This window comes from Orbicella franksi, chromosome 14, assembly GCF_964199315.1.
Source record: "Orbicella franksi chromosome 14, jaOrbFran1.1, whole genome shotgun sequence".
NCBI classification, from domain to species: Eukaryota; Metazoa; Cnidaria; class Anthozoa; order Scleractinia; family Merulinidae; genus Orbicella; species Orbicella franksi.
The window spans coordinates 5,546,351-5,567,976 of NC_138158.1; the positions used below are offsets into that span (position 1 = coordinate 5,546,351).

A 21,626-nucleotide genomic window follows, 5' to 3' on the forward strand; every position below is an offset into this window, starting at 1 on the left:
GTGATGAAGAGTTTCTTCGATGCGCTGAACGAGATTGTGATGAAGATGATAAAACTTGTGATGTGGTGAGTCTAGTGACCAGGAGAACATGCAGGTAGGCCTGTCCCAATTGTGCTCGGCAACTTTTTAGCAACGTTTGGCGTTTGGAGGAACTTCTTGCGGTTCTAGCAACCTCGAACAAGGTTTGCTTCTCTGAGCAACCTTTGAACAAAATATAGGTTTAAAACACATACCAAGCACGAAAAAGTCAAAGATTTCATAGGAAACGTCAATTTATGCGAATTGTGTAAATGTTTATCAACTCTTTGAAGTTTGGACACGTGGCCTGTCACTTGACAACGTTCGACAAGACGTCAAATGAAACATGTGTTTTGTTCCGTTAGACTTAAGAGCATCCTTAAATTTCGCCCATATTTGCGAACAACTCTTTAAGGCCAAGTTTTAAGCTATTTTTCTTGACCGATGTTAGCAATAAATGTAAAGAACGAAATATAAAACTTTTAATCAACGTTTATATAAAAATATCAAGAAATTTAGATAGCAAGTTTTGAAAGTTAGGTAGCAACTTTTCGAATTTTTGGCATTTTTTAGCAAGTTTTTGGTTTTGGCTTTCCAATGAACAACTTTCCAGCATTTTACGAGCACAATCGGACAGGCCTACATTGAGGAGCTCTTGGCCAATTCGTTTAGTCGAAACAGTTTTAAAATGTAGTTAACAACTTTGTCAACATTGCTAGTGCTTAGCCCTATGTGTAAACAGCTCAGCAAGAAACCGCTGTACTAACTGACCGCTTTACCAAGTCCTTGTTGTCCAATCAGAAAACAACACGCCTAGTTAAACCTGAGCTTATCACATGTTTCTTTGCGAACTTTCCAACGATTACCGCGAGTCCATGCCAGTCAACCCTTGCAGACAGATTACAATTGAATTAGCCGATGTATGCTCACGTTTGTACAATATTCATTGTGATGAGAGCATCTGTTTGCCTGTAGCGGTAATTTTCGCTGCGCATGCTCCTCACTGGTCTGGATCCATGCCTTCTTGGAGTAATGGTTTTGCTGGGGATTAGGGGAGTGGTGAGGTGAGGGAGTGGTGGACTGGGGACAGTTATCGATATTTTTTTTATACCGGTATTTCAAGTGTAGCAAAATAATGTTTCTCGATTTATTTCAGGTTCTCCCCCATTGGAATTTGCAGTCTGATCGCAGCCAAAATCGCCTCAGTGGACAACATCCTGAACTCGTTTCGCCTTCTTGGCATGTACACGCTGACCGTGATCTGCGGGCTCGGCATCCACCTGCTTGTCGTTCTTCCGCTCATTTACTTTATTGTGGTGCGTGCAAATCCTTTCAGGTTCATGGCGCGCATGAGCGGAGCCATTGTCACTATGATTGGTACAGCATCAAGGTATTGAGTCAAGTCTCGGTTTTTTTTGTTTGTATGGGTTATCGACTAAGCGTGAGGACAAGATGGCTGGATATTGGCCAAGTTCTTTTTTTTGTGAGTTTATGGACCGAGACGGAGTCGAGGTCCATAAACTCGCAAAAAAAGAACGAGGGCAATATCAAGCCATCTTGACCGAACAAGCTTGGTCAATAAAGAATTTATTGTATGGCTTTCACGGAAAATTTTCTTGCGAGTCACGGCGTGTAGTCCCGAGCGGGGAAGATAGCTCCATCTTGCCCGCTCGGGTAGCCAATCACAGCGCAGGATTTGATTCATCTTGCCCGCTCATGGAGCTAGCCATATGATAAGGGACACTCTTGAGGTGCGGTGACCTTATGGTTGGCGCGCTGAACTCTGGATCGAGCGGTCCAGGTTCGAGCCCTGGCCGGCGTCAACCTCTCCATCTCTCTACATCTCATTTGAATACCGGTAATCTAAATGTAGCCATAACTAGAAAGGGGTAAAATTTTTGTCTATTTCATATTTTTTTCCAGCGCCGCCACTTTGCCGACCACCATGAGATGTTTGGAGGAAAACAATAGAGTCGACGTGAGAATCAGTCGTTTTATTCTGCCTCTGGGCGCTGTGTTGAACATGGATGGTACGGCCTTATATGAAGCCGTTTCAGCTCTCTTTATCGCTCAAGCCAGCGGCATCAAGCTTACTATCCCAGAGATAATCATAACAAGGTAACAAATCAGGGATGTTAAGATGACCAGCCTATTAACCCCCCGGGTATTATGGACCGAAGTGATGTAATGTTCAGTAAGGGGAAAGTGTGCAAAGAGAGGAAGGGCAGGGAATGTGTGGCGGTGTGGTGGTCAGATCGCTAGAGCATCGGACTCCTGCTAATTGAAAAGAGTCGCTTTCGATCCCTAGGCGGGACTCTTTGTGTATTATTGAGCGACATACTTTACTATCACAGTGACACTTTCCACTTAGGAGCAGAAAGAAGGGGAGTTATAACTCGAGGGGCAAAAAATAGAAATTGGTACGTCAGCTTAGAGCGCCAAAACCCAATCAACAGTCAACTGAAGCTATAGACAACATTTAAAATAAACTACCAGTAGTCGTCGTCCGTTGAGCTCAACATAAAAGAAACTAAGAAAAAAATTGCAATCCCAATTAAATCACTAAAATACCCACCCCTCCCCCCTCCCTGAAATCAACGAAAACAACCGTGGACGTAACAACTCAAGAAGAATAAGAAAAAAAGAAATCAGTAATTTGGGTAAACGTCAATGGAGTAAAAAGCAAAGACGATAATCACTATCTGAAGGACGGGAATGAAACGTGCCCCAACCAAATTATTATCATTATCATCATCTTCATTGTCATCGTCATCGTCATTATTATTATTATTATTATTACTATTGTTATTATTATTATTGTTATTATCATTATCAAAGTTTAAGCATAATCGACAAACGTCATACTTACGTCGACGCACTCTTCAATCATTGTTCCCTTGCTACACTTTATGTATAACTAATTATAATATAGATAGGAGGAGGCTGCGCGCGTTCTGATTGGTCAAAAACCCATGTTTTATCAGAGTATAAAGCATAGAAAAAGCGTGTTTTATTGTTTTGCGCCTGTAAAATCTATATCATAAAGTAAATAAGGAAGCCTAACTCGTGTATTACACTGTGATAAAACACTCCGGATATTTGAGACCACTCGAGAAATGTAGAAAACTTCCGCCCGCAGCTCGTGTTTTCTACATTCCCTCGTGTCCTCAAATGCCCGTCGTGGTTTATCACAGTGTAATATACGGCTCAGGCTTCTTTATTTGTTAATTATAGTATAGATAGGACCCTGCTTGATAAAACAGAGAAAAAGCGTGTTTTATGTTTTTCGCCACACTTCCTCTAGTCAACATTTTGTTAGAGATGGGGCTTCTTTATTTGTTAATCAAGGTATCTGCAGTACACAATTTCTATCAACTCCCGTTTCTATTTTTTAGGGATCGCTTACGTGGTATAGTTAACATCATGGGCGACTCCTTTGGCGCCGCGATTGTCGAGCACCTGTCACGTGACGACCTTCTTCTGGTGGGCTTTGAGTCACGTGACCCCCAAAGCGAGCAAACCTTGTACCCCTTGGCTGCCAGGTACACTCCAAAGCATGAAAATTACAGAGGAGGGCCGGCGCGATCCTTGGACGACGACAGCGCGAAGGAAAAGCTGATGGATAAAGACAAATTGCTTGATAAGAATTTAAATGAAGACAAACCAGTGCGGCTCACTGAAACCGCCTTTTAGTTGCGACGTTAAACCGATCAGTGGAAAGTTCTAAAATAAACCAGACGTTTAAGAATAAGTGAACAAGCATGTAATACCGGCGGCGGAATGTTCAAGAATTGCCAGTTTTCGCAAGCCAGTTATAGGTTTTCTTTCTGCCCGGCCTCAACAGTCTTGTTGATGGAAAAATTCACAGCCATCGCTGACTCCCCGATGAGATAATGTTTTGGTAAGAATACTGAATTCTGTGGCTTGAGGCAGCAACTAAGCGTTCATACATGCCGGGAAATATACAGCCAAAGCTCTCGTAAGCGACCACACTTCGTGAGCTTAAAAAAGGGGTCGTAACGACTCTGATCTGTTCGTTTTTTAAAAGGGAGCGAAAGCTTAAAACTGATCTAAAAAAAGACTTAAAAAGTTTCCCAAACTTCCGAACCGTATCTCTGGTTCTTCTGAGTCGCTTACATTCTTGTAGGCAGGGTTCAGAGCCACCTTAAATTTTCGAAAATTTAAGGTGGCTCTGAACACTGCCTACAGAAGTTTTTAAACTTTGCCAAACGTTGCGTCTTATTATGTTTATCAAAAATTGATAATATTAAAAAAAATCAACGCGCCAATTTTGAATTAGAAGTCCCTAAAGCTGTAATTAAGGGTGTTTTTAGGAGGTCATACTGTTGCTATGGTAAACTATTGGCTCACGAAAATGGTAACAACATGTTCACCAATGATTGGGCAGTTAATTGATACCATGATTGCAGCATCAAGTGATAAAGAGTGGTTATAACGACCAATCAAAATCTAAGTGTTGGAAACTGTTTCGAGCCACCTTAACTTAACGCTCTTTTTCCAGAAGTAAATCATCTTGAAGTTTTATTTCGAGGCATTTATCACCTTAGGGAATTTCATATCAGTATTACAGTAACAGTGATAAAATAGTTTATACTTTTCTTAAGGGTTGACTGTTCGAATCAGAATCTTTGAGTATACGAAAGCATAAAAACAAAGACAAAGACCAGGAAGACGTCAAGAACGTTAGATACATGTAGTCAAAATGACCGTCATTCTGTGTCAGCTATCTTATATATATTGTATTGAAGTTTTCAAAGCGAAGTGGTTCAATTGAAATTGTGTAAATTCATTTCGTTTCGATATGTAGTCAAGTTTTCCCTTACCCTGTGCCTCATGTAGTGTGCACGAAAAGGGTCTTGAAATGTAATATCCGCTCTATTCTAATTTCCTTAACGAGGGGTTCCATACGGAAAGTGCGAAGTCAGCAAGCTTCAAAAATTATAAATATTTGTGCTATTCAAATGACTGTTCTTGTCGATCTGTTGTTAACGTAAAAGTCAGTTAAAACGTTTATATAAATAACACCAAAACTAATCCTATAACAGAGAATGCTAATTTAAGCGATACATTTCGGTTGAACTAGAGATACTTTCATCTCACAGATGGTACGAGAAAGTCCGTTTTAAACTTGTCCATAGTGGTCCGTAACGCGGTTTTGGTTTACATGTATTCAGGAAGACATGGGAAGACCTTTGATCACGATTCGGACCTTCTGGCAACCCGAAGGACGATATCATTGCTTTAAGTCATTGTCTCCCTCTTAACCATCGGTCGAGTCTTCTTGATGCTTATTCCTTACTATTTCGAACTTTTTAAAGGTGTGTTCAGTGGTTCTAAGTACAGAATTTTGGCGTCTAGAAGAAAACCTCGACACTCTACGCCATGTTTGTTTTGGCGGCTGCGTTCAAAAAAACTCTCCCCTACTTCCTAGAGTATGCAAAGGACCAAAGCACGACAGGTACCACAGAAATCTCTGGGGAGCGTGAAAGAGGCAATTTCTTAGTCTTTTTTGACTGCCGTAATCCGAGAAGTTAAATAAACCAGTCTGTTGCTGTTATCGAAGATACTTAGTTCTATATGAGAACATTCCTGCTCTGTATTGACACTCTTCACATCCTCCTTCCCTTTGTGGCAGCATTTTGTACCATTAAAATAAACTAGTTTATCCATTAACAAGGACTCTCTAGCTATCCTCCGCAGAAGTTCGAAAAGTTCGTCATAGAAAGTCGCTGTGCGAGGTGAGCGTAAGCGCGAAGTCGAATCCGGCGCCTTGACTCATTCGTTCGGCGGATTACCCCACCCGAAAAAACCCTTTAACGTTCTGCGGAGGAGTAAGTTGTAAAGAATGATTTGATAGGCTTAAGTCACTTTTATGCACATTTTCTGAGGTTACAGCTATAGCCAGGAGTCAGGAAAATGACTCGAACAACTGATAATACGTGCGTTGCACATGTATGCGTTGCGGACCTATTTTTGGTCTGACAAGGGGCTTAGGCTCTCCGATCTCCATGGCTGAGAATTAGTGACGTTGAAACTAGTAGCCGAGAAATTACGCGGGTTTTTTTTTTATCCAATACCTGAGATCTGAGATTAGCAAGGGTTGTTGATGGCTGACAAATGAAGTAAGAAATCGCCGAAAATTTACCTGATAATGGACATTTCAGCTTTACATTCACACCCTCGGGGGCTCGGTTGCGAGCCGCTTCTTCAATAAACAGCGCGTCGTCACGTGACATAGCAATCACTTTTCTGGCGGTCGAGTCGTGTCAGATTCTTACAAGCAAGCTTACCTCTTTAGGGCTCGGAAGACATTGACTGTAGACCTTCACAGTTCCTAGTAAGTTTTCATACATCTTATTCTAATTGCGTGATCGAAGAAGAGGTCAATATATCAATATAAACAGTCAAGATACAGACTGTTGTTTCATCTTGATCTGAAACTCAGGTTAACACTGGTGGTCTAAGCTCTCCATTGAGTTCTCTTCCTTTGCGTACCCGAGGACGAAACCTCGCCAGAATCGCTTCAGATCCGCTTGAGAAGCTGGCAGAAAACATTCAATACAACAAAATATCGAGGTGAGCTGACCTTATTTAAGAAACGGTATTAAATTTTAGCTTTAAAACCAAACCGTTGCGTTTCTATACCAACCTATTCAAACCGTTGGAGTCACGTTTGTCGTTCTCATAAATCGAGCTTGGGCCGCGTGTGTAACAAGCAGTGTACTTCTGTAGCTGAAATTCAAATCATCCGACCAATTCGATTCACATATTGAATACTTCATTAAACACGCGGCGCTGGGCGGTAGCAATTTTCCGCATACCTTACTTGTACGATGTTGAAATACACGTTTTAAATCTCAATTTTCAGTACATCTTAACGCTTCAAAGAGAAACTGAAACAATCGATATAAGTACGGTTATGCACGCTTCGCATAAACCTGATACAAGGCTTTAATACACATTCAGAGAGATGCTGAGTCATAGACGTTTACAATTGAAATAATCCTCGGTTAATGCTAATATATTACCGTCTACATAAACTACAATAACCACCACAGTTTTGGGAGTTGAGGCAGAATAGTTTACACAGAAGGTTTTTGGTGACCAGTATTCCATAGATATGTGTTAAAGAAGTCCCTAATTCGGTTACCTTCTAAAGATATTGGAACTCAAGCTACGTGACAGAAAAGAGCTACACTCGATAGCTTTTGAATGTCACTCCTCAGAGACTTCAACCGTAAAGCTTTCCGGGAACGAATACTCTGAATGCAAAAGGTCAAACCACAGCCTTTGTTCGAGCAAACATTGTCTGAAGCCCAATGGCTGCTGCTGTGTCACATAAGTGAGTTATTACTTTTCAGACAACCCAGTCATTTAACTAAGACGTTCGATCATCAAACCAAATTTGCAAAAAACCACGAGCGCGAAATAAGTTTTTCAAGCTCAAAAGAAGCCATGAACGCAACGCGCAATTTATTTTGAAAACATAATAGATCGGTGTCAGCCAATCGGCTTTGTGGTTGAGCAATATGTGCAAAAACAACTTACTTCAAATAATAGAGAGCGCTATAAATTAAATAGTCGATCTTTATAAACGAGAAAACTGAATGTACTCTCTTTTGAAAGAGTATCTTATGCTTTTGGTCGTCATCACTTTATACTTTCTTTCCGTGCTTGAAGTGCTTATTATTCGTAATAGGGTAGAATTACTAGTACTGACTTCAAATTCAGGAGCGACGAGCGCGAAGCGCCAGGATATGTTTACTCAATTCCAAACGAGAAAGCGAGGAAGCGTTGCCCTCCAAAAACCTTTTCCGTTACTAGTCGCTGCTGGCATAAGAAAGAGGGGTAAAACATTAGGAAGAATGGAAAATTCTGGGCTCTTAAACCGAAAGGCAAAGATTTTATGGCGGTTTGAAAACGCAAAATTACAAGGATTTGCATATATAGGAAGCCACGAGACGTGTCTAGAGAGCGAAGCGTCACCTTCCCTTACAAATGAATCCCTGTAATTTCTAACCAGTCTAACGTCCACAAAAGTCCCTCTTAAATGATATAAACTTGAAACTTTGCGTGTAAGCTTATTTGAAATGTTCTAAATCTTTCCATTTTTGATAACATATGCATTTCTAATGACTAAATCATTGTGTTCTTGAAAACAAGTCATGTGACCCATTTTTGCAAAAGGCCTTTCCCGAATTGTGCTGCTTGAAGTCTAAACAGGGACATCATTTTTTCTGCTAAAACTAGTCTTGTTCTTCTCGCGAAGTTCTTCGATTATAGCCGTGGCCATGTCGTAGTTTTTGTTGTTGTTCTTGCTGTTCGTGTTCTTATTTTAGCTGTTCTTGTTCTTCTTCTCCTTGGTCTTGTTGTTGTTGTTGTTTTTCCACTTGTTTTATTTCTTTTTCTTGTTGCGTCTCGGTCCATAAAGACGCAAAAAATAACTCGGAGGTTGCGTAAGCGATCCATAGGGCTTTAGTTGTGGTGCAGATTAGGCAAATGTATGCAAATGATGTCCTTCCACTATCTGAAAACTATTTGGAATAATTCCGCTGACCAGTAGATAGAGCTCCTGAAATAGAGAACATGTACCGCGTTTCTATCGAGTTATAGAAACACGAGTGGAAATTTGAGAGAACGGGAAATGCTGTTGGAACACGAGCCGCAGGCGAGTGTTTCCACAGCTTTTTCGAGTTCTCCCAAACTTTCACGAGTATTTCTATAACTCGATAGAAACACGGAGAACATGTTTTCTATTTTTTTAGAAAACAGCGCGACGAAAAAAGGGAAACAACTTGTTTACTTTGATCATCAAAATAAAAATTCTCTTTGCTCGCGCCATCATTACGTCAACAGCTCGTGCTAGATCAGTGTTTCTATCGAGTTTTAGTATAAATCCACTGGCATTCTATCACGAATGCCCTTCTCTGATTGGCTACGCTACTCACTATCTATTCTGTGATAGATAGTGAGTAGTGTAGCAGTGTACCCTTGTTAACAAAATAACGGCCGCTTATTGGCGTTTTCGAAGTGTCCGTGAAGAGGATTTAGATAAAGTTTTGAACGACTAGTGGATTTATACTAAAACAATTTGATTATTCGCTCTCGATTTCTGCGCGATAGTTGACGAGGGCTGCGCCCTCGTCAACTGTCACGCGGTAGAAATCTCGAGCTCATAATCAAATTGTTTAAGGTGGCTTGTACCAGTTTTCTCGCGCGGGGAGTAGATCACCATCGTGCGTCACGCGTGAGTAACACGCACGAAAGGGGCGCGAGATTTAAAACCCGAAAGACCAAAACAAATATGGCGGCGCGCGCCTTTTTTCGCGCAAGGTCACTTTTGTACTGTTGGAGACGAAATTCGCATGTAAAGGTGGCTTTACCTGCTAGAACAACTTCAGTCAATTCTGTGTATTAAAGAAAAATTGTTTCGGGAATTCAATGTTTCCCAGATTTCAAACGCAACTCGAACGATCGTGACAGCCACCGGGAGCGTAGAATGGACTCGCAAAGTGGATGTAAATATGGAGAATGGACGGAGAATTTGTGTTAAAATCCTTCAGAGTAAGCCCAGGAGGTTGTCTTTAACGACACCTACAACTGTAAATGATGTTTTAGCAGCAAACAAAACAAAAAGCCCGTTCGGAGCACGCTCGCCCGCGCGGGCGGGCACACAAAGCAGTCAGCGGTAGTCAAAACAGCCCATAAGCAACTGCTGATCGTATAAAGCCTGGATTTTTGAATGCGTGTCTACGCGCGTGGGAATAACGGAACTCGCGAGGACTTTTACATGAAAACAAGCCCGGTAACCCCTTCTTTTTATTGTTTTAATATAATATCATTATTGAGAGAAAACGTCAGAAAAAAAAAATTAAAAACTTCTACGGAAGGAAATTTGCACTTTGTGCAAATTGTTGTTTTTCCAAGTTTACAAGAAATCGGCTCCGTAAAATTATTTTAAAATTGTTGTGCATTTTCTTTTTCAGATGCCAAAAGCTATTGTTTTAAAAAAAATCGGGGTCACAGGGTTAATTTTTTGGTTATTAGTGACATAAACGAAAAATCAGGTCTGGAAAATCATTTTGGAATGCTGCCATGGTAACTGCTGACGACAAAATAACAGCTGTTTTAGGTCAAGTATAAATTATATAATGCAAACCTACAAAAATATTGCAGTGGCCCTGGTCTGCCTTTTGTTCTATTCTTACAAAGTTATGAGCCGTCAAAAAACTGAAAACTGGTACGAGCCACCTTCATTTGGTGAACATTCAACGAGACGAAGTCGAGGTGAATATTCACCAATGTTCACTGAGCCTGAGGCGAAGAATTGTTTTAGTATAATTTTCAGAGCTGAACAAAGAGGACTACAGAACAACGGACTAAAACATAAAAACACAAAGGAAATTGTTCGTTTGCATACACACATACAGCCGTAGTTTTAATAATACGTTTACATGTACATCGATTGCCAATCAATTTACTCATCGAGTTCGGCTATAAAACAAACAAGCGAAACACTACGAAAAATAAATTCATCCGGTACCTTTGTTTTATCGCTGTTGACTTCATTCACAGCTGTCATCATCGTCTAAAAATGAGTAGCTTTACTTTGAAGAAAAATAAATTTCGGTCAATCGATCTGATCTGCTGGCGATCAACGTTATTACTGCGTTTACAATTCTTAAATGTCTTGAATTCGAGTTCTTGAGAGGATTTTTGGTTCAAGGGCGACAGCAGTCATTTTGAAAATTCTCCATACTTTCAAATATCCTGGACTTGCAGTGATGTCTTCCGAATAAATGAAAAACTCATTCAGCAAATGACCGTCATGTTTACTTGCCAAGATGGCAGTGGTGATGAGCTTCGTAACCAGGCCTTGAAAATGTTATATTCACCGCCTGGAGTGGTGAATATATATATCTTATTAGCTGTTTTGGTGTGTAGTATTAACCTCTTACTAGCCGAGCGCGAGGGCCGTACTGGGCAATATTGTCTCGAGGTCGTGGCAGTACGGACCGAGCGCAGCGAGGTCCGTACAAAAACGACCGAGGGCCAATATTCCCCAGGACGGCTCGAGCTAGCTAGGTTAGTAAGTAGTTTATTATATGGCACTCGGGCCATGCTTGTTTTGAATTTGCCGGATTTCGAAAACAAAAAATACACAGCTTATGACCGTATGGCGAAATCCCGACCACGAAAGAACCAATCAGAACGCTCGGATTTACCTCAAGACTACCTTGCCATATAATAACGCTGTATATTTTTACGAGTTGTGCCGTATTTTAACGAGCCCGTAGGGCGAGTCAAAATACAAACAACGAGTAAAAATATACAGCGATACTACACACCAAAACAGCTAATAAGAGATTTATTATCCAACTACAGTTAACAATAAAGATTAGCGCAAAAGTATTTGTTTAGGCTTTGAACAGACACTGAACTCATTACCAGTGTTTGACACCTCATTGGAATGAACATGAACATTGAACAGCTATCTTAATCTTAATTTATTTAACTTCGCACCTCTACCATTGGTATAAATTAGTTTACTTTTCGCACAAATATTTTTTTAACTTGAAAATGGTGCCAGGATGACACCGAAACGTCGTTGCTCAGTTTTTTCGCTAATCTTTATTGTTAACTGTATTTCCAAATTTAATCTTATTATCCAACTGCTGTAGTAAATAAATTTATCAATGAAAGATGGAGAATGTGACAGTTTTGCGTGCGCGCGCCGACCTTTACGGCAAACAGGTTTTCTGCTGTACAAATATGGCAAACAGGTTTTCTACTGTACAATATCGCCGTACATTTGTACTGTTATTTGGACGGTATTCGCTGCAGTCGTAATATGAGGAACCGCTCAACCAATCAGATTGCTGGAAACTCTTTGTTCAGCTATGAAATTATACTAATAGTCAATATTGCAGGCACATCTATCGTTCAAGGTCTATGACTGTGATTGTTGCTCTAAAAATGGAAAGTTGTTTAGTTTGATTTCTAGGTGTAGTTCATTTAACATTTCTATCACAATTCTAATCTTAAATTAACAGTTAACTGTGAATAAGACCAACTGTTGGCTTTTGTAATGCGCATTGGTAACGTTTTTGATGAGAGAGGTGAAGTTGCTGGAAGCTGTTATGGTAACTTTCCGCTCCGAAGTTTAGTAAAGATTCTGATTGACAAGAGGCAATCCGCTCTACGTATCGATGGTACTACTACTGGAGGGTTGAGCTTCTGAAATTAAATTTCGGAAATCAAAGACAACAGTTTCGTTGAGGTCACCGTAGCATTCGTCGAAAAAGTCTCTAATAAAGAAGACCGCGGTCTTGCGACCCTCTAAAAAGCTCATGATTACGCCAGATTATAAGTTTCAACCGCGGGCGTGGAATTGCCCCTTTCGCTTAGTTTGTGTGTCAAGCCGCTGATAACTACAATAACAGCTATTCGATTGTAAGGAAAAAGTCCTCATGGTTTTCCCTTTTTATTTGACCCAGCTTGGTTTAACCTTTTATTTTTTTATTTGGCTGAAATACATGAAGGTACAAATTTCAGGTTTGGAACCAATAATAACACGGTTTTTAAAATCACGCTTACAGTAATGGACCTTTTAACCAGTGTCACACTTTTCTGATTTTTCATCAAAGCAAAAACTAAGCCTCACTGCTCTATTTACATATTGTATCATCATGTTTTGAGGCTTGCTGTTATTTTAAGAAATTTCTTGGGCAGTGACAAAATTTTAAATGTTCGAATTAACAGCAGATTGCCCGAACTCTTTTCAGACTCTTAGTGACACCGATTAAATTGATTCGATGAACTCTTGAAATGTCTTTATTATCTCCTGTTAAAGGGATCATCCTTTCGCAGTGCAGCCTCTACATCTCAGGAGGGGATGGAAGAAGGATCAAGAGTGTCCATCAACCAACTATTGAGAGTTACTCTGTTAAGTAGTGAGTGGAGATCATCAAAGGGAGGCTTGTCGACGATCAGCAGAGAACTTGCAATAGAATTGGCTAAACACCCTAATGTGGAAGTTTGTGTCTATCTCCCTAAGTGTAGCGAAGAAGATAAGAAAGTAGCTGGAAGTCACAGCGTTCAGCTCATTGAAGCAGAAGAACTTCCTGGATTTGAGCCAATCGACTGGTTGTCCTCTTTGCCTGAAAATCATCATCCTCACTGTGTAGTTGGACATGGTCTTCACCTTGGTAAACAAATACCACTCATAAAGCGACATCATGATTGCAAGTGGATTCAAGTTGTCCACACGGCTCCTGAAGAGCTTGGGATGTACAAGCGTTATGAAGAAGCAATTTCCAAAGGAGAGCAAAAGCACCAAGCAGAAGTAAAACTGTGTGAGCTAGCTGATCAAGTTGTTGCTGTTGGACCCAAGCTGGCAAATGCTTACTCCCGTTACCTCCGTTTCAGTGGGAAAGATCAAGATGTTATAAATCTAACCCCAAGCATTTTCACGGAGTTTCGCAATGTTCAACAAGCCACTGAAGAAAGAAATACGTTTTGTGTTTTGGTATTTGGACGTGGTGATAATGAAGATTTCAAGTTGAAGGGATATGACATTGCTGTACAAGCAGTTGCTGAACTGGACGACACATTGTACCAACTCATGTTTGTTGGAGCACCAGCAGGAAAAGAGGATGAAGTGGCAACAAAATTACTCGAGTATGGTATCCCTCCAAGTCAGCTAACTGTTCGCCGCTTTAAGGAAAGTAGGGAAGAGCTAGCCAAATTGTTTTGCGAGGTAGATCTGGCAATCATGCCATCAAGGACTGAGGGCTTTGGCTTGACTGCTCTAGAAGCTCTATCTACCGGTCTGCCTGTACTTGTGAGTGGTAACTCGGGACTTGGAGATGCTCTGAAGAAGGTTCCTTCAGGTCCCTATCATGTAGTAGATTCAGAAGATCCAAAAGAATGGGCCAAGGCTATCAAGATTATCCGTCAAAAAGACAGAGAGGTTCGACTTGACGATGCTAACCATCTCCGCGAAAAGTATGCTGAGAAGTACAGCTGGGAGAAACAGTGTGGTCATGTTGTGGAAAAGATGCGGCACCTAACTTTTGGTAAAATTAACGGCCTTTTTATAACTGTTTTTCTTTACTATCCTGTAGAGTATTAAGCTGGGTGGTTACTTCAGTTTACTCGTACATGTAGGTATCAAAATTAGTCAAAGAGGTGAACTTTCACTTGATGGCTAAAATAGCATGATATTTGCTGAAAGCTTTATAAATAGGCTGCTTCTTCGTTTTCTGTGTTTGATTTGTTGGCAAGGTGCATGTGTGTAGTAAATGTCTCTTCTTTTAGGTTCTGTAGAAGGCGGAGAACGTCCTGCAAAAAATGGTAAACAATGGTTACCTGGTGCTGCTACTCAATCTAGTCATCACCGCAAAGGTAATTCCACTTCCAAACGTTCAAAATGTTTTGGATTGTACACAGTTCTACTTACTGGTTTTGCAGTAGTCAAGGAGAGTTTAATCATAGCATAAATGGTAAAATATTGCTATAGGAAAATGAACGTTCTAATTTCAACTCACCAAATTTCGTTAATTGGAGGGACAGAAAAACCTGCTGGTCAACTGTCAGCCAACAGCTAACTGGCAGGCAGGCAACAGGTCAGTGACGATCAGTAACTATATTTTCTAAAGATAAATGTATATCCCACATGCAACAGACCAAACTTGTCAATGTCTTTTCTAATGTTGAACTCAATTGGCATTTTTACTTTTAAATGTCACCATCAAACTACAGTCTCGAATTGACAACCTGTGTGACTGACTTTAAACTTACTATAAATTCATTCAATCCCTGAAAAAATGATTTGATGTAAAAATGTAATGGGAATATCTTGGTGCTTACATGTAATTGCTCGATGTTAGGCAGGACAAAGCGTGACCCTCAAGTGCAGTTGCTCAGTTGGGTGGATGCACAGTTTGGGTGAATTCTCATGTTAAGTGCCACGTGCTAAAACAGAGGATTCCCCTTCACCAATTATTTCAACCATTTGAACAACAACTCCATCTACTAGGAACATTTTGTGTCTGTAATCAAGCAAGTGATGGGAGAAACTGTCCAAAGACAGCGGCACTGATCCTTCACACCTCGTGTAATTAACGTTGATTGAACATAATTCTGAGTAACGGAAGATTTCTATGACCATGGTTCGCATAAGCCTTAAAAAGTCCTTGAATTTTTACCACCACTCCTTAAATAGTATTTAAGAAGTCCTTGACTGCTTGGAACTATGAGATAAAAAGCAATAATTACTTCTGCTACCAAAACAGGCAAGGGAAACAATTGACATGGATATAATTAAGTCGAGAAGAACATTGTTTGTTTCAAAAAGTTCGATAGTCGATTTTGATGATTCCATAGTTAAGTGACTATTATGTGGAGTAGATCTAACGAAGTAAGTAATTTCGTCTTCAGTGGGGCCGCTTGATTAAACTGTATTGAATGCGATCCTGATGAAACAAATTTTGAATGTGATCCTGACAAAAATGAGTGCTTGAAGACTGCTGAAATGTCGTTGGAAACTCCATGAGTAGTCCTTGTAAAAAATGGTCCGAAGCAAGTGTGACTTATGTATGAGGCCACATCATCTTTCATTTCTTTGCTCATTTACGCGTGCACTGGAACGAGGGAAGAGTGGAAGGGGGTACTTGGTACATTTGTATTTTATCTGAATTTCAAATCTTATAGTTATAAGCATGTACATGCACATGCAGTTAACAACAACAGAGACAATTATTACAATTATGTTTGTTATTGTTACAATCGAAAACGATATCTCTTTCTTTCATCCGGTTTACTTCTGTCTTTAGTAACTTTTATTTGATATGATCTACCCCTATATACCATCCCTGCGAACAACATACAGCTCAGATTCTTTTCTAAAAGGTTTCTGCTATCTATGTACATTTGTTTAAATCTAAACTAGATGAGTTGCCAGGATCTGCCAGACCTTTTAACAAACTAGGATCCCTTCAGCCGGTTAATCAATTGGAAGCTGGAATAGCCAATGAAAGAGCCGGGGGGTTTCTTCCTTTTTATAATGGTAAGATTCTGTCTTATTTCTTATCTTGTTTGTATTTCTCTAGAGATTCTACGTCTTTGGTCTCCTAAAATGCTATTCATTCCTTTGCTTATAGAAAATTGTTCCTTAAGTTTAGTGCTGCCTTTTTTAAACGTCTCTGTCATTTTCACCAGATGATTCCCTAAATCTATTTTTTGTGCATTTTAAATCCACAGGTCATTGCGACACGTCCCTTGTATTACCTTGCCAAGTTCTTACTGCTCTTCAATCACAATTGTGCAATCCCGAAAATGTAGCCATGCTTATGTCGCACAATTGTTAGTATGTGTCGTGGTGGATGGGGCTGGGGGAGGGATGGAGGGCGCGTTTTTTGTGCATTTTAAATCCACAGGTCATTGCGACACGTCCCTTGTATTACCTTGCCAAGTTCTTACTGCTCTTCAATCACAATTGTGCAATCCCGAAAATGTAGCCATGCTTATGTCGCACAATTGTTAGTATGTGTCGTGGTGGATGGGGCTGGGGGAGGGATGGAGGGCGCGTTACACCACAATGTGTTCTAATAGTAAGATTTCAAGTCTTCGCCTAGAGGAGGGTTGCTGTCTCATGTCATTGAACTATAAAGAGATACTACATATGAATGTCTTTAAACAATCACCCCTAACACTGAGTCTGTATGTCGATGACTGAAGGCTTTGTTAATTTTTAACTCACGAAGATAAATTTGTTGGTTTTGACGGGTATTGTAAACTAGCGTTTCGTACATTGGTCCTTCGTCGTGCCAACTGAAAACACCGTGATTGGCGCAAGTGTAATTTGATATATAGAAGAGTATAGAGAAACGTTTCGCCATTGGAGAAAACATGAATGGAAACACAAAACTTGATGTCATAAATAATTGTACAACGTAGATTGATGTCAAAGGAAAGATTCCCTTTGGCAAAACGGATTAGAGCCTCTCTGCTCCGCAGAGGCTCAAGGGTTTTTCTTTCCGGGTGGGTAGAATCCGCTGAAAGGTACGAGTGCAGGCGCAGGGCTTTGCGCCTGCACTCACCTAACACAGCGGCTTTATGTAAAGAGCGTTTAGAACCTCTGCGGAGGCGAGAGGATTGGAGAAGTTTTCAACTGAGTGTAGAAAGTAATCAGACAATTACTTTGTGTCAATATTCGCATTCGAAGTGAAGAAAAAAAAATTAAATTGATATGGTTCCTTATTTCCATTAAAAGGTTCTACAAAAAGAGGACGCGATTCCCAAGGTGAGTGTTTTTCTTTCACATCAGTTGCGTGTTCCAACCCTGAGCAAAGGAAATATCCCATAATTAGCTAACGGATTAGAGCCTCTCCCCTAAGCAGAGGCTCAAAGGGTTTTCACTTCGGGTGGGTAGAATCCACTGAACGATATGAATGCAGGCGCCGGGCTTTGCGCCTGCACTCACCTAACAAGCGGCTTCCTATAAAGAGCGTTTCGAACCTCTGCGGAGGGGAGAGGATTAGAGAGGTTTTCAATTGAGTCTAGAAAGTAATGAAACAATTACTTTGGTTTTGGCTTTGCTACTGTTTGAGATTGGCTGAGTAGTCTAACTAACTGGTAAGTAACTGGTTTGGTTTTACGACACTCAATTGAAAACCGCTCTATTTCCTGGTTATTTGTAATAGAGTATGGTTGAAATTATCACTGGCGCTCTTCAGGTGGCGTTTAATTTTCGTGATCAATTTTGTGCCAATTTTTTTCTTTTTTTTAGCCAATGTTCGCGTTTGAAGTGAAGTAAAGGAAATTGATATGGTTTCCTATTTTTAAAGGTTCGCCAGACCAAAGTCCAGCTGACCCTCCAAAGAAACCCCGCACCGATTCAGGTGAGTGGTTCATTTATCGATTTTTGATTTGTCTCGCTCATTCTTGTGAATCTTCACCATTTTAGAAACAATAAGACAATGAAAACGCTTGAAAAATATAAGAAAATACTTGGCTCTATATCCTGTTAGTCGTTGTTGGTTTGATAAACGCAAATTACCATTCTATATCGTGTTTTGTAGAGTCCGTCTTAGAGGGTATTTGTGTTATATCAGTGCACTTACTCGGCATTTGATGATTCACAGTCAAAGATGGCCAAGTGTCTGACGAGGACATGCAAGGTGTGGCCAAACAAATTGGGAGTGACTGGAAGAAGCTAGGGCGACGGCTGAAAGTTAGCGAGGAAGATCTATCTGACTTTGAGTTGAATACCCAGCGGTACCATGACCTCTCTGAGAAGGCGAACGCGATGTTGGGGAAATGGAGAAAAGGTGAAGCAGACTCTGCCACATACCAGGTTTTATATGAGGCGTTGTGCCATGAATACGTAGGACGCAAAGATTTGGCGCAAAAGTACTGCTGCCATTGATTGAACTGAGAACGCAAAAAAAAAAAGCCCTTAACGTTAATACCACTCTCTGCTAACTTTAATCGAAGCACTCGTTAGGTTTCCGAGTTTTACTATCCAATTAAAGACTATCGCGAAAACTATCGAGTATTCCGAAAGATATCTCGCTCATGTCATAAAAAATACAGCCAATCAGAATACAGGAATGTCGTTGTGTATTCGACGGTATTGCATCCAACCTTCTCATCATGCGCCGCGCGTTTGTCGCATTGTTTTTATTGGCCACTGTATTTCCTTTGGCATGGTATAAAATAGTTATGTAACGCCGCTCTCTCGTGGTATGCTATGGAATATCTTACTTGTCACTTGTATTTTCTCGGTATATACACTCACCTAAAGGTTCGGATCTACACCGAGAAAATACAAGTGAGTAGTGGGATATTCCTCGCACTCGAAAGCGTTGCACAACTATTATATATCGTAAAAAATCTTAGCTTTTAAATAGGCCATTTCCGAGTTCCCTTGTGCCTCTGTTTCAAAACGAGTCTGAGTGCGAAACCATTCTTATGAAAATGAGTTTGATTTGCATGAAAATGAACCTGTAGGCGGAACTCATTTTCATATGAATGGCTTTGCTTTTAGACTCGGTTTGACACAGAGGCACAAGGTAACTCGGATATGGCCCATTGAATAGCCCTTTTCACGGTTACCGTTTCTAATTTGTATCATAATATAAGCTAGCATGGATGGGAGGCCTGTTATGTAGTTTCAGCCCGAAATTGCTTCGCGTCCACGTTGGGATACGTTGTAAGGCAAATGGGAAAACATTCTAACCGTGAAAGGGCTATTGTATTCTTTCCAACTATCACTTTGCGAGGATGTATGTTGAGGCATACAAAACTTCAAGCCATTATTCAAAGTGTTTTTTTCAACATGCCTGTTTATACCACAGTGCATATATTGTAGACGCGGCCTGTTGCTTAGCGACAGACCTTTAAATTTCCTTAAGTTGACTCGGAATCTGAAAAGAACGGCTGATCAGGTTATTCGGGAGCCTTAGCTTTTCAATCATTGTCATCGTTGTTTAAAGATATTGATCCTTTTTTAGTTTTTAAAACGAAGCTCAAGGATACTTTGTAATTAATTTTCTTTTTCAAATGGCCAATTCCCTCTATGACGCGGCTGCAGGGAATCATGGTGTTTGTATTCATCAAAACAAATATCCAGTCTGAGATGATGAATACACTTACCATGATTCCCTGCAGGCACGTCTCACAGAGAGAATTGGCCATTCCACAGCTTTTAAAAGTTTTTTAACTAGTTAGAGCTTGGGTGTTTAAAAAAATTATTATTACTACTCATATTTTCTTACTATAACTAGAATTAGAAACATAATAGTTTACTTAAGGTATCAGTAAGGGGAAAATTTGCAATTTTGCATAATTTTACTTTTTTAAGCGGTTGGATAAATCTTAAAGTAATCTTAGTTAGCTAGTTATTGGGCGAGAAAGATTGTGTTGCATATTAATTACTTAATTGAGAGTTGACAAGTTCTGTCAAATGAATTAATTATCGAGGCAACAAGTCACATGACATCAAGATCATGCTGAGTTGACACGCGATTCGCGCGCCATAATCAGTGCCGGATGTCTTCGAAGAAGACAGAGTGATCTTGCCCGTTTTCATCGGCTAAAGGAAGGCCAAAGAAGGCGAAAAACACTTTCAACAAAGAGTGGGCCACTAAATTAGCGGAAAGCGGCAAAGGGTTCGTTTTACAATCAAGAAAAATTGCTGGATGAACGCGACAACGATCGCGATCACGAAGTCAGCGAGAAAGCCGAAATGAGCGCAAGCCGCGCTAAAATACTGTTGCAAGAAACTGTCGAAGCAGAGGAGATTGACGAAGAGAAGTGGACGAAATTGAAAGGCAGATCGATTGTACAAAATTAGAATCAGCAGTGCAACATTTTTTTTTTCTTACCCAGCTATTGTCATTTCTTCCACTATCTTTGCCTTTGCATCAACATCAGTCGATGTAGTCCCGTTTACGGCGTCCTCTCCAGCGTTTCCCTTTGTGCGCTTGCATTCTCTCGGGAACCTTCTACGGGCCGGTAACATGGTCATAATTTTGAAGATTAGTCAACCGATACGTAAAATTTCGAACGCTAATATAGTAAATCTGGTAAATCAAAAGATAATTTCACGTTTACTAACTTTGGAATTCTGACTTCACACATGAAAAAGTGGTTTATTCACTGGTGAATAATTTACCGCGCGCCGTCGCGGAAATTTGTACCTGTCCCATGTTAACTGTCACAGTCCTATTGTTATACAGAAAGTTGATTCCTCTGCGGTGTCTCCCTTGGTGTGATAATCTCATAACACTTGGATGCCGCCGAATTTTATTTTTTCTCTGTTTCTCGAAAGTAAAAAATAGGCGAGTTGTACGTGCATTTCGAGTTCCAGGTGGGCAGCCCCTGGACCAAATTGGCTGAAATTCGGAGAGAATGTTGTCAGAACGAACGCCGACAAAACCGTGTCTGCGAATTCTGATTACTCTTTTCATTAAAAAGTTATGCCTTTTTTTCGCGGGCAGTCCTTTTTTTTTTCCTTTTTCTAACTTTATCCTCTTGTAAAATAATAACAAACGCATGTGCCAAAAATCTGAGACACGGTTTTTGAGGTCAATGTGTGAAGAAACGGATGCCATGTTAATCGTTTTCTCCGACCGAAATTTAGCGGGCGTATACCTTGATTTATGGGTTCGTGACGCTTTGTAAATATATTCACATTTTCGAAACACGGTAAATTTTTACCGTTTTAAACAGGTCAGGTCATAATCTGTAGTTATTAAGCTTCCAGTAAATATACGGTTTATATGGGATTTTGTTAAAGCCACGAACGCTAGAGCGGACCGCGCGCGGATGGTCAAATGGGTTATACTGATACCTTAAGTTAATAAAGATGGTAAATTTTAAGCTCGGTAATGAAATGTGAAGGTGAATTAATCAACATGACACGAGCGTGGGACAAAGAAAAATTCTGAGTCCCACAGGAATCGAACCCATGACCTCCCGAACACCGGGCGGGCGCTCTATCCACTGAGCTACGAGAACTCATGGAGAGCAAGGCCATTTAACTGAGTTCATATATGATAGGTGTCCTGCATACTGCTAGG

The 21,626-nt window shown here is 40.4% G+C and overlaps 2 protein-coding genes across 3 annotated transcripts; both read left to right on the plus strand.

Moving 5' to 3' along the window:
• Nucleotides 1-2,527, plus strand: LOC145468170 (excitatory amino acid transporter 1-like). The gene is made up of 3 exons (XM_081451856.1): nt 1-65; nt 1,175-1,408; nt 1,942-2,527. Exons 1-3 carry the CDS (start codon nt 4-6, stop codon nt 2,138-2,140), a joined length of 495 nt encoding a protein of 164 aa, XP_081307982.1. The 5' UTR covers nt 1-3; the 3' UTR covers nt 2,141-2,527.
• Nucleotides 2,528-4,662: 2,135 nt separating this feature from the next.
• On the plus strand, nt 4,663-18,872 carry LOC145468102 (uncharacterized). Of its 2 annotated transcripts, XM_081451785.1 has the most exons (8): nt 4,663-6,376; nt 6,485-6,615; nt 12,893-14,117; nt 14,359-14,445; nt 15,992-16,108; nt 17,315-17,344; nt 17,889-17,942; nt 18,186-18,872. In XM_081451785.1, exons 3-8 carry the CDS (start codon nt 12,935-12,937, stop codon nt 18,467-18,469), a joined length of 1,755 nt encoding a protein of 584 aa, XP_081307911.1. In that variant the 5' UTR covers nt 4,663-6,376; nt 6,485-6,615; nt 12,893-12,934; the 3' UTR covers nt 18,470-18,872. The 2 variants fall into 2 exon arrangements, with proteins under 2 accessions (XP_081307911.1, XP_081307912.1); XM_081451786.1 differs by lacking the exon at nt 15,992-16,108.
• Nucleotides 18,873-21,626: the final 2,754 nt, after the last annotated feature.